Source organism: Mustela nivalis, assembly GCF_964662115.1.
Source record: "Mustela nivalis genome assembly, chromosome: 7".
Classification (NCBI taxonomy): domain Eukaryota; kingdom Metazoa; phylum Chordata; class Mammalia; order Carnivora; family Mustelidae; genus Mustela; species Mustela nivalis.
In genome coordinates, this window is record NC_139026.1 from 32884194 (window position 1) to 32897181 (window position 12988).

The 12988-nt window shown below is 44.0% G+C and overlaps 3 protein-coding genes across 4 annotated transcripts in view; 1 reads left to right on the plus strand and 2 right to left on the minus strand.

The window, feature by feature from the left end:
* Positions 1 to 2314, minus strand: part of ALX1 (ALX homeobox 1) — a 20853-nt gene extending 18539 nt beyond the window's left edge. The window contains exons 1-2 of the mRNA XM_082738973.1: positions 2192 to 2314; positions 1650 to 1925 (exon numbers count right to left, since the gene is read on the minus strand). Of these exons, the coding sequence (XP_082595099.1) occupies positions 1650 to 1925; positions 2192 to 2282 (367 nt within the window). The 5' untranslated portion in view covers positions 2283 to 2314. The remainder of the gene's footprint in view (positions 1 to 1649; positions 1926 to 2191) is intronic.
* On the plus strand, positions 2220 to 12421 carry LOC309868790 (uncharacterized protein). Of its 2 annotated transcripts, none has more exons than XR_014313846.1 (2): positions 2220 to 2321; positions 12294 to 12324. XR_014313846.1 is itself a non-coding variant. In XM_082738978.1 (2 exons), exons 1-2 carry the CDS (start codon positions 8340 to 8342, stop codon positions 12326 to 12328), a joined length of 363 nt encoding a protein of 120 aa, XP_082595104.1. In that variant the 5' UTR covers positions 8278 to 8339; the 3' UTR covers positions 12329 to 12421. The 2 variants fall into 2 exon arrangements, 1 of the variants encoding a protein (XP_082595104.1); XM_082738978.1 differs by lacking the exon at positions 2220 to 2321 and adding an exon at positions 8278 to 8667 and having other exon boundaries at positions 12294 to 12421.
* LRRIQ1 (leucine rich repeats and IQ motif containing 1) overlaps positions 6656 to 12988 on the minus strand; it is a 225009-nt gene continuing 218676 nt past the window's right edge. Inside the window, exon 27 of the mRNA XM_082738968.1 lies at positions 6656 to 6745. Coding sequence (XP_082595094.1) covers positions 6729 to 6745 — 17 coding nt within the window. The 3' untranslated portion in view covers positions 6656 to 6728. The remainder of the gene's footprint in view (positions 6746 to 12988) is intronic.

Below are 12988 nucleotides of genomic sequence, written 5' to 3' on the forward strand. Positions count from 1 at the left end.
GTTTTGTCTAGGGCTGAGTTAAATGGGGGAACTTCGGTAATTAGGGATGGGGGAGGGGAAGCAGCCGTGAGGCTAAGGGCATCTCAGGAGAAAGACAGGAGCTTTCCTAAATTTAGCGAACTGCTGCCTACATTCATCTTACTTAATACTTTCCTATTAAAATTCAACCTAAAAGTGTGATATTTGTTAAAAAGTTGTTAAAGTATCAAGAATCGCCTATTTCTCTTATTTTGGATTCCCGACAATTTAAAATAGGATGTAGTCCCATCCAGCAATTGTTAGGACGTCAGAGAATCGTTTTTTGTTTTTTAAATCCTGTCCATTCGAATAATTTTACGTATACATGTAAGAATTCCAAAAATAAAGATACTGCAGTCTGAAATACAACTAGAAAGCCAAAAATTAGCATATCAAAAATAAAAATTAATTGCGTGTGTCTTTCTAAATAAATGACAAACTATTTAACTGATTTTCTCTGTCCTTCCCACCTATACTTTTGGTTCAACCTTGCAAGTGAAAAGTAATTTGCAATGTCGAATTAGTAAAAGATAGGAGGTTGTTTTTTGTTTTTTTTTTTAACTTACTGTGTACCCAGTATTTAGAAAATGAGCTCCTATGAGCCAGTACCTTGCTGGATTTTGACTCTCCATTAAAACAGGGGGCGGGAGGCTTGTTGTAAATATTTCACACTTAATTCGTTTGTTATTTTAAAGCAACCCGCTCCTTACAGCTTAACTGTGGAATATATACAATGATAAGGAAAAGTCCTCTTGGAATTGTAAACTAGCTTTAGCTGTCTCGATCTTAAAAAAAATAGGTTTGTATTGGGTTACAAGATAGAAAAGATAGATGGTTTGTTTTGATAACATTTTGACTTTGAGATACTTGGCCGTTCAAAGTTGAAGATTTCACCCAGAAGCATTCCGAGAGAGGGCTCTTAGGTGACTTTTAATGTAGAGTCAGAAAAATAGACAATACAGAGTTCGGGAGTGAGTGCTTATATTGGGAATTCTTTATCCGAAGCTACTGAAAGTGATGTGTTTAGGCAAAAAAAAATTATGTGTACTGTATTGCAAACCCAAAGAATCAGAAGTCACAACTTCACACAAGTTAATCTACCAATCTTCCAATTTCACAAAGAGAAATACTGCTACGTCTTGGGAAACTTTTCTGAAAAGGTTTTTCATCTAAAGGAAGTCAAAGTTTCTTGTTCGTGACAACAGTGACATCCTCTAAACGAGCTATGATCGATTTCTGCTCCGTCTGCGAGGGCAGCGCGTCGGGCTCACAGAGGAAGAGCGCTGTCTTGACTCAATTACACTCTCTTTACCGCGCTATCAGTTTACTCCTGGGTCCTGGACAGAGGGAGTCCGGGACCCAGAAGGGACAGCCCTCGACAGCTAAAAGGGAACCGCGCGGAGGCAATCTAGCGCCTCGTCCTTCCTTGGCCCTTCCAAGTCGGGGGCAGCCAGAACACCGCTTCTTAAAACGCTCACTGTTCCATTGCCTTCCTCCGCCCTCCGGACTCTAGCTCCCCCTTTCCTTCCTTCCATCCTTCCTTCCTTCCTTCCTCCCCGCTAGCCTGTCCCGACACTTCCCCGCACTTAGGGTTTGCAGAAGGGTGGCCGAGGCTCGGGCAGGCGACTCACCGCCGCTCTCCTGACAAGGCGAGGCTCTCTCCAGGCGCACGTGATGCTCGGCGCGGGGCAGGGGCCCGAAGGCCTGCACGCATTTGCCCGCGGACGCTTTGCTGTAAAAGGACTCATTGTCCAGCGTCTCCATAACGTGCTCCAACGCGCCTCCTGCGCCCATGTAGAAGTCACTGTTTTTACTCGGCGGGCTCTTGAGGGCAAACTTCTCGCTCAGAAACTCCATAATCCTGGAAGGCTGTCGCAGAGCTCCTGGGGCGCAGAGGCTGGAGAGCGCTGGGGGAGGGCGCAAGTGGGCGGGAGAAGGGAGGGCCGAGGAGGGAAGGGGAAGCGAGCGCTGCGGCGCCGGGAGCTTCCCGGCTCCGAGCCCTTTAATACGTCCGGGATGGAGAGGGGGCACCCGAAGTTGCTTTTATATCTTGAAACTCAGCTGGGCTCAACGGGCAACCTCCCAGTTCTAATGAATATGAAAATAGGCAGGCGACTAACTCCACCCAGGGTCCCCCTCCGCCCTCACCCCACCCCCACCTTCCCCCACTTACCCGGGCAGGGCGCGTCCAGGCCTAGGTTAGACAGACAGCTCCATTTCAGACAAATGCCAGGAGGGACGAGGCCCCCGACACCCAGAAACATTGTCGCCGCGACAGCGGACTGGCATTTCGGAAGAGCTTGGTGAGATCGCAAAGCAGTTAACCCTCCACTCCCTGCTCTCCGCGCCCTTCCGGGCCGGCTGCCCGACACCCGCTCCCCACCCCGCCCCCACGCCGGCCACTCACTACCAGAAAGATTTAGAGGCGTCTTAAGAACTTGAAAGGAAGTATTACTCTAAAGGGCTTTTATTTCATCCGTAAATCGTTTATGTGGAAGATCCACATTAACCCGAATCGCAAGAAGCCAGTTAGGTTGGCAGCTCTTCCCTGGGTCGGCCGCGGTGGAGGGGCGGCTTCTGCTTCTAACCCGGAGGATCGCGGCGTCTCGGCGCTCTCGGCGCTCACGAGCCTTGGCCTTTCTTTCTGGAATGCCGCGGCTTGTGGACGTGCTTGCGATGGGTAGGAGTGGAAAGCGGAGCCAGAGGCATTGAAAGCAATATGCCAATATCAATCTATTTCCTCACTCTCCTCCCAACGCTCCCTTTGGTCCACGATTTTATCATTCGATCCAGATTTTAGGAAAACCTGATAGGAAAAGAGCCTCCTCCAAAGGGCCTTTAGTATAGGCCAGAGGGACCCTCGTTACTCAAGGCGTACAAAAGAGGAAGGCCTCCAGCGTGGTTTTTCCAACAATTAGTTTTAAAGGGTGGGGTGGAATTACTGTGAACTGCGCTTGTCGGGAGCGAGGGGAGCGCGCGGAGCTGGGCGCACTAACGAGGCGGCGTTTCGGGCGCCGGCACGGCCTGGGCCTGGGTTTGGGTTTGAACCCGGGGAAGGGTGGTGGGGAATGCTAGCTTGGGCGGAGAGCTGGCCGCTCCCTGAGGGCAGGGCAGCACTGCGGGGTTGACATCCCCTACGAGTGGCTTTGGGATTGACTCTGGCTTCCGAGAAGCCCGCGGCGTCTAAGGGAAATAGTTCAGTGCCTTGGGCACGAAAAGGCAGCCATTAGCAACGGGCTCTTGAGTTGGCAAATATGGTGAAAAGCTCCCACAAGTTGGGACTATGCACTGCACCTTCCCAGGAAGGACTGCGTTCGAGGGTCCTGACAGCCTTTCTCGCACAGGCCTTCGCAGCGCCCGTCGCGCTTCCCTAGGCCAGCCTGGAAACGACCCCACGGCCTTGGGCACGCTGGGCAGCCCCGACTCTGAGAGTAGTGAGGCCAGGCCTAACCCTGGCAGGCATTCGGATGGGTTTGGAAATGTCCAGCTTCTTGCGGTCCTGGCTGGCGCAAGACTCCCCGGTAGACCCTCTTCGAGGCCAGGACAGGCCCGCAGCCTCGGAGAAACCACCCTGGAGCTCTGCGCACCTCTGCGGGGCTTCTTAGTTAGCACAGCCCTGGAAGCGGGCAGGCCTGGAACATCCAGACCTGGGCGAACCGAGCCAGAGCGGACGCCGGGAGAAGCAGCCTCTTTGCGCCCGGGACCTTTCTCCCGAGAGAGGGCTGGCGGCACAAGCTCAGTTCACGTGGCGCCGCGCTCAGCGTGGCCTTGAGTGCGCTGTCGGGTTCTCGAGAGTTGACACTATCCCTGGAATTACACAGCTTTTGCTGTCTTCTTATTACTATTTCCCGAGCCCTGCGGCCGGCACCAACAGCGAACTGTTTAATCTCAAGGGGGCGCGGTCAAAGGAAAACTTTCCCGGGGCTGAGCTCTAGGAGATAGCCAGACTGCATCGGGTATCGGGACGCGAGAACAACCCAGGCACCTTAGGCTGGAAGAAAAAAAAACAAAAACAAAAACAAAAAACAAACAACAACAACAAAAACCCAACAAGGAAATGCTGTCACGAGGTTACCGCAGGCGACAAAACCACACTTAAGGCAGAGTAGCTGCCTTGCGCTTCTTCCTGGGCACTTTCTAGCTAGTTCTCTCTCTGTCCTTGCCGGAAAGTTGGGTGTCCATTTATCCACTCATTTCTGCGTGGGGTGATGATTTTTTATTCTCCCCTAGCCCCCTCTGTACCTAAACTTAAGAGATATTCTGCAAGTCTGACCTTCTGTAGTAAACATGAAGATAAAAGAAATGGTCATCTAATAGGTTTTTTAAAATTTCCCAGCAGCAAGAATAACGCCTTGCTGACTTGAGGAAACACAAAAACAACTCCCTAAACTTAGTTACGTCGTAGAGCTCTGTCAGCTTGTTTATAAATACGCGTCTTAAGAACGCTAAATTTCCTGAAAAACATTCGATGTATTTTAAATGAAAGACATATGATGCAAGCTCTGGGGTACTTGTATACCAGTAAAGATCCAGCTCATAGAAGAAAAACTACAGGGGAGCCAAGGAGGATAGCTGCTTAGTAAACGGTTCCCATTCCACACCTCAAACCCATTTTTGATTGTAGTGGTTGGAGGGATGGGTGCAAGGTGTCACCAACCACACTTAATATCCCTGGAGCCTCCTGCAAACGCAAATCTATTACACGGAATGCTGTGTTTGGGGACATGTAACCACTTGTGCCCATAACAGAAGGAACAGCTAATGGCAAACTCCCATAACGAATGCTTAATCTGCAGTTTTTGGCAAGAAGTTGGGTCTCTGGTTGCCAAAAGCTGCATTAAATAGATTTTGAGAGGCTGAGATGGAGTTTATGGTAATGACACAGCTTTAGCCCTTGGAGCATTAATAATGCACTTAAAATAATACTAATTAAAACAATAATAATTAAATCGTTTCTCAAAGTCACAAGAAGAGGGAAAAAATCAGATTGGAGGCTATCCCTCCTTCTGTGAGATCTACCTGAGCTTTTTCTGCCTGATGCTTTGAGGATAACCTTCCTGGAAATTGACCGTAGCACTTCCATAAATACTTTCTACCCAAACCCGGCATAACTCTTCCCTCCTCAGCGGGCTTTTAAAGCCACCCCTAATCTTCATTCCTTATCCTCCCTTTCTGCAAATCCAACCAGTCAGCTTGCTCAGGGCCCCAGGGGTCAGTGTCCTGAGGAACCATCGGCTGGCGAAAAGACCCAGTTTATTAAGTCAGGTTCTAATTGAGATCTTATCTGCGCAGGCGCAGTCGACCCCTCACCCCCCACCCCCCAACCCCGCTCCCGGCTACCATTCCCTCCTTTGCTCCACCGTTCTATTCTGTCTTTGAGGGTACTAGTGATCTCTTTTCTGCACTCTGAGCCTGGGTTCTAAGCTCAGGATTCTGCTCCCCATCTTTCATGTCAGTCAGATCTACCAGGAGTAAAGTTGCTGTGCCTCCTCTTCTCCTCTGCTTTTTTCAAATCTGAACTTTATCAGTGGGCACCAGCCCTCGCTGGAAGTGGTGGGAGTGCGGTGAGAGGGGTAGGGAAGGGACAGAGATGGGGAACTATCAATTTCTTTGAAAGCCTAACAAAATTAAGGACATTTTAGAATCTCATCACCTTTAGGTCTCTGGGTGCTGTGAAGACATTGATGTTTCTTCATTTCGCTTTGGTGGCGGGGTGCGGGGTGGGGGGCAGATGCGACGCAGTGCCTGCGGGGGGCGTCAGTAAGTAATGTACCCTAGTCCAGAAAGCAAAAGGATGAGGGTTAAGGGACCTACTGTAGATTCCATTGCAACCTCTTTGAAAACGTGGGTTTCTCCTCATTCCTCTGGTAGGATCAGTTGCTAACAGGGAAAGGCTATTTTGTGAAGGGACTCCAATGCTCCGATTTGAAGTTACATCTAACATTCCTGCAATCAGTTTGTGGTTGTTGCTGCTGTTGTGAGGTGCCAACTCCCCAAACACAGCAATTTGGAGTGGGCTTTTTCCCCCCCTTTATTTAGCTCCCAATAGCGCCTAGAAGTAAAGTAATCGAATACATTGAAACTAGTTGAGAAGCCTACTGAAGTGACTACTTGACTCCTCCAGACAGGGACACACACCTATGTAAATTCAAATAAGTCACGTTCAGGTAAGAGGTTGGCCATCTGTCAGCTTGACTTATTTTATTGTTTTTTTAACTTATTTTATATTTAAAAGAAATTCTCACGGCCTAAAAGCTGCAGTTAATGTTCCCTCCCCCCCACCATGAGAATATATTCTGGGAAATGAAAAATATTTTGAGTACATACATCAAAGGAGCAGTTGAAGCAATGTGTATGTAGACCATTCTAGTTCCTTTCCTTCTCAGCTTATTGAAAGAAACGTCACACTTATAGAGTAATACTGGGAATGTCAAGATAGTATTGCAAGAACTTTAATCTTAGCACTTTCTTTTTGTGGTGAGAGTTTGAGACCTATTACTAAGTACAGCGAGGAAAAATGCGTGCTGAATCAGATGAACTATGCCAAATGTAGAAAAGCAAGGGTCTGGAGAGGGGAGGGAAAGCTGGGTGGAGGGAAAAGTCTCATGAAAAAGTACTCAAATAATTGAATGTCATGTATGATGGCAAGAAGCCAGGTGGCCTCGTGTTTGTGTGTGCTCTGCTGCTGTTTCCCTTTCCTGGCTTCATCTTCAGCCTTCCCAGAGCTCTAAAGACATAACAGATACAGAAATACATTTTGCATTGAAGCAGCTCAAGAGGTTTCCCTCAGAATAAAAATATATACATACATGAAGAACTATTTAAGCTTTTCTTTTAAATACATGTCCCAATCCATCATCATCTACTCCAGAAAACACACCTACAGACTAATGTATAACTTTGTAATGTTTTTGAAGCTTCTGTATTTCAACTTGAAAAAACAGTTACTCGAATTTTAATCAAACCTGTCAGTCTGTCAAGTGTCCTATTACAAAGCTCTCAACTATAATAGATTAAATTTACCTGCAATTTCAATAGTAACATTAAGTATTTTGGTATTTCAGAAACTCACATGAGTTTTCAGAGACCTATGCTTGTCTTTGAATTACAACTTGTTTCAATAATAGTTTTTCACATAGTTGCCCTTTTCTTGAATAGAGAAATAGATTTGACTTCTCTTCTCCTAAAGGATCCAAATTAAATGTAAAAATCCGAGTATTTTCCCCCACGAGGAAATATTTTGACTTATCTAACATATGTGATAGTTTACATTTACTATGACATTGTTTACATTTGCTATAGAAATGCATTTTACAAATATAAAAACATCCTAATTCAACCGCGATAGTCTAGTCACCTTTGTTCCTCGCTATGGCTGTTGTCATTGCTCCAGGAAATTCTGAATACGTGACATAAAGGATCATTAAAGTAAGATCTCCTCTGTGACACATATACCTTTAAATAGTTTATAATTATGCTAAACTGTAGTCAGGTCATAAACTTAGATTTTACTAGTAATTAATCATTTACTTCTAACACATCTTCCACTATTATATTTGAGTTAGTTGTTTAAGGTTTTATCCATTGCATTTTATATACCTTATTTTTCCTGATTATGTAGATAAGTCTTAAAGACAGAGCCGCTTCTCTTCAAGATGTTGCGCATACACACCCACGCATTAAGTATCCACGTTTCAGGTACAGACATAAAGAACATCTCAGTATAGACAGAGGCAAAAATAACCTGACGGATGTTACGCCTTTGGACTGGAATTATACAATGTAAGTGTAAAAGTCCACGGTCATTAAGCAAACCCCACCAGGGTACGAATAATACGGATTAATGGACGGAATCAAGGCAGGTTCAAACAGAAAGCAGCAGACTCTCTGCAGGCTAGACCCCCACCTACTGCACCTCTCCTGCGCCCACGAATACCCTTTACCTCTCGACAAGGTCAGGAGGACAGAGTTTGCACAAAGCCAACGCTGTGCGCTTAGAAAGCACCTCCTTGTAAGCTGCTGAAAACCATCCGCAATCTAGTTCAACCTCTTTGCCTTAGTGCTTTGCAAATTCGAAAGACGAACAATACAGAGATGTTCATCACACCCTGTTTTATTTAGAAATGGGGAGGAGGGGAGGGCCGACTCCTTTATTCGGAAAAATCATTAAAGAACCAAAGAGAAAGGTCAAGACTGATATTCACTCACTTCTCCTTTCCAACCTGTCCTGCCCGCCCCACCCGGCAACGTAAATTCCTGATGTGAATTTTGATAAGTGAACTTTAATTTGCAAAGTGTCGCGAGCAGATTTGGGGAACAAAATGCTCTCTGTGGTTCGCAGCAGGAAAGCGGAGCTAGCCGGCCGCCCCCTCCTTGGGATGCCGGCACCACCCGGGGTTGCGAGCGGCGCCCCTGCGGCGCAGACCCTCGTCCCAGACCCGGTGCCCTCGCCCACTGGCTGCCGCGGCCCGACCTCATGCCAAAGCTCTCCTGTTAGGGTCTTGTGCCTGGTCTGTGAGCCGAGCAAACTCCTGGCGGCAAGTCTAGCCGTCCCGGGGCACCCGCGGGCCGCCACCTGGTGCGCACCTCGGCGTGGGACCACCGACTGGACTGCCCGGGGAGGTGGGGGCGCCGCAAGGGACCGCCCTGGTAGGCCTCTGGGGGTAAAGGGTGCGTCACCAAACCACCCCCTGAGGTGACTCAAGGCTGTACGCGAGGTTACCTACGAGCGGGGAGGACGCTGTGGTGACTAGTGCAAGTATGGGGGAGTCTATTCTGAGCCGAGAGAACGCAGTTTCGCTTCTCCCGTAAACTTGAAAGAGCCTCCACGACTACAGAAAGAAGTTAGTGGTTAACCGATTTGCTGCTAATATTTCACCAGTGGTGCTTTCCCTCCTTTAAAGTCTAACTCTTGGAAAAACAACATATTTTAAGCTTTCCATCCAAATATTTATATTGGCAAATAGATCATCCAGCCGTCCCCTGGTAAGGACAGTGCCCTTTTTGTTTTACAAGTTGGCGATCAGAATTAATCCATATCACAAATTGCTGCAGATTTAGGGGATAAAGCAGACCTGTAACTGACTCTTTTTGACAGCGTGTGTGCGTGTGTGAGTGTGTAAAGTAACGCACGCATCACTCTTCTACCTGTCCTCCACAGCGAATGAGCCCTTCACTGTCCTGGCTGGGGAAAGCCAGGGTTCAGCCTGACTGCAAGAGGTTCTCAGTGAACGCGTTAAATAACAGGCAACAGTCTAGTCTCTTTCAGGATCTTGTTTTACAGTAAACATTTCTTAACCTTTACCGGGTTTTTTGATATCCTTTTTGTTAAACAAAGCTGACGCACTACCTCTAGAGCAGGGTGTCGCCCCATGCGTGGGGAGCCGGCTGCTAAAAAAGGAATCTCAGGAGCTCAACGGATTACGTCATTTTTCAGTTCCCAACATCACATGGACTTTTGTGATAAAGTCATAGTAATTAAACTCGTACCTTCACAGTTTGCTGAGATCACAAAACTTCATGAACGCACGATTTATTAATAAAGTTCAAGTATAACAAGCAACTAAAATTTACTGCTATTCTCTCAAATACTTAAGGGAGCTTTTTTTTTTCAAGTTACAAAAAAAGAAGAAAGAAAGAAAGGCTTTAAACAGTTTACTTAAATTAGAGTCTTTGTAAGATTTCAACCACTTGTGCAATATATAGACACATATAATATACACATGCAAAATATATTCATATAATAAACTCCGTTCTTAAGGAGGATTTTAATTTTAAAAGGAACTGACTTGAGGATAATCTCTTTCATGTAGTTACTTTCAGACAATCTAAATATTTCCAATAAAGTTCATTTCTGATTAACATTAATGAAATTATTTCTTATGTGCTATCTTTGATTCACATGGGCTACTTTTGGGGAGAGGGGTTTACCGTCATTCTTTGGCTACATTAAGAATTGCTCAATACTTGAATTAAGCAAAATCTAAGTGATTATTCTGTTTTAATAATGTCCTTTGATTCTGCATTCTATCTAATGTTAATACAATATTGAATACTGTCTGAGAGTTTAAAAAGTAATATGTCTTGACAAAATGAATTAAAAAATCTTATCAATGTACTTTTATTTTTCATGAAATGAAATAGATGTATGAGTGATGTCTCATTTGAGCTACACAAGCTTCTTTGGGTGTCTCTAACTGCTGGATCAAAGTTGAGGCACATGGTATAGGATAGCAGCTCTTCTCTGAAGCATCTCATGCAACTTTTTTGTTCCAGCAGTGAACACAAGAATCCTACTCATCATTTTTAAAATTTCCTTCCAGTATTATTTATTAAAGCTGGACCTTAATTCTAGTAATATTTTCTCTTTCTAGTAATATTTTCTCCAAAAGCTGAAACACAGGTGTTGCACTTGCGAAGTTTTATATAGGTAGGTATTCTTAGGAGGGATAAAGATTTAGACTACAAGAAAGATTGGGGAGCAAATATTTTTGGAGATAGTGGAATGATGGAATTAAACCAATGGAGACAAACATAAAGTTTCAAATTAAGGTTAAAAAATAAATATAGAAGAGGGCAAGCAAAGCTTTTAAGGGACCAAACAATAAAGATCTGAGGATATTTTAAGTGCACCACATGATTTAGCTGCTAAGGTAGTTAGAACTAACTTCTACATTACATTAGCAGAAGTGAGGCATCACACACAGAGAAAGATTAATCCCAATGTACACTGTATTATGCAGAAATCTACAGAACTGAGAAGTGCTCTGGAAACTAGATACACTGATCATTTTGAGCTTTTCTAGCCATTCAGTGGGTGAGTCAAAGAGGATTTGGAAAAGTTGTCATGCAAAGAATGGTTAAAGGAGTTAATGATTTTTAGCTAAGAGAAGATGTGCAAAAGTCTGATAACATTTATTCAGCGGTAGAACTAGACGGATGGGCTTCAGTTAGAAGACAAGATTTTTAATGCAAAAAGCAAAGATTTTTAACAATGAAAGTTCTCTGTGACTAAAAATTAATCAGATTCCCAAAGCTGCATGCTCTGGGCAAGAGATTTGACAGAGGTAAATTTGTGTTCTATAAGTCTCTAGCAAATCAAAGCTTCCAGATGGCATCCTTCCTTACCATATCATTATCTCTCTGAAGTTTCCATCACCCCAAAATTACTGGACTATTAATTTCCAAATTAGGATTAATTTTCTCTATGGAAAAAAATAACTTTTTCCTTTAATAAGGAGCTGAAATTAAAGACTACGTTTTGAAAGCAAATGTTTTCTGTCAGATTAACACAGTATCATTCTGGCCTGCCTACATTTTTATTATTTAGATAGCTTTTTCAATTACCTATTGATAACAACTTTGGCTAGGTGGTTACACACAGTGTCTGTGGTAATGTAATGGTGTGTATTTGTTTCATGTGGGAATATACAGACTAGATTCGGATTCACATGGTTTAGGTCCACATTTACCACCTGCTGGTTGTGTGTTGCTGAGAAGGTATGTAACATTTTATGATTCAGCATCATCTTCCATAGAAGGCGGCTAGGACTAGTACCTATCTCAACAGATGAGAGTAAATATAAAAAGAATTAATGTATCTAGAACCTTTAGGGAGAGTCCCTGGCCATATTAGAAGCACTGTGTGTTTACTGTTATGACTTTTTAAATTCAGAATGGGAAAGCACTTAATGAAGATTATGGACACAGCAAAAATAAATGAGTGGTGTTATAGAATGAAATGTAACTTTAAAAAAAGAAAATTCAACTATGTAAATTAAAAAATGAAGCATGCAATTACGATTATTTAAGAAAGAGAGAGGATCACACATGAGAAACAAATCTCCATAAGGATTCTATGTCCTGACATGTGTGTACTAGTTTGAGGCAAGTCTGCTTGCTGCAAACTATAATTCCATCAGGTTGTAAACAGAGGTATTACCTCTAATAAATTTTCCTATTCGCAGGTCTATTATTAACCATCTATTTGCATATATCTCAAATACAGTTACCTTTTAGAGTCTCAGCTTCTCTTGTTAGAATATTCCCATTGTAAGCATGAATTGAAAAATGAATATACAATTCTTATCAATTAAATAAACTACATGGTTTCTAAGACACTGCTATGGACTGAATGATCCCCTCAAAATCCGTATGTTGGAACCATAATTCCCATTGTGACACTATTTAGAAGTGGAGCCTTTAGGAGGTGATTAGGGTTTTATTTTTGGTCCTGAGAGTGGAACCTTCATGATGAGATTAATGCTCTTACACAGGGATGAAGAGATGGAAGTCTCAATCCATGTCATAAGAGAATATGGCAGGAAGATGGCCACCTGTAAACCAGGAAGAGGCCCCTTGACCATACTGGCACCGTGATCTCAGAATTGAAGACTCCAGAATTGTAAGAATTAAATGTTTCTTGTTTAGGCCTCCTACTCTATGGTATTCTGTTATAGGAACCCAAGCCAACTAGGACAGAGACCTTCATTGTTCTTTGATTCTAATATATTCAGAGTAAATAGTAGGAATTCTAGCTTTTTCTAGCCATGATTAGACTTAGAAGTCTCAGCACTGTGTTCCTGAAGCTTCATAGAACGCTCTCCCTGGAGCAGGGCAGCTCGTTCAGGATACCACTGTCCATATCCATGTTCCTGTGGGAGGAGCTTCTGCAGAGAGTACAGCCCATGTCTATACTCAGAAGCAGCCTCACTCAGATGGAAGTTTATCAGCATATGTGAAACCAACTCCCAACAGACTTTGGTGGAAGTAACTTTATTGCTATCATGTCATATTTGAATCAAATTAAATTTTCCCCGATCATGTCTGTTTTGAGGTTATCCCAGTAATTATTGGTAATAATAACATTGCCTTCCTATTTTTGAAAACCATCACATAGCCATTTTCCATCTAAAATCTACAGGTAGGACAGATCTCAGGGTACTTTATCCAATCCTACTTCCCAAGGACA

Bases quoted from the DNA above. Each gene is read 5' to 3' on its own strand.
- LOC309868790 (XM_082738978.1), top strand. From the start codon at position 8,340: ATGCTCTCTGTGGTTCGCAGCAGGAAAGCGGAGCTAGCCGGCCGCCCC. The intron at 8,668-12,293 runs GTAGGCCTCTGG...GCTCTTACACAG, and splicing joins CGCCGCAAGGGACCGCCCTG to GGATGAAGAGATGGAAGTCT.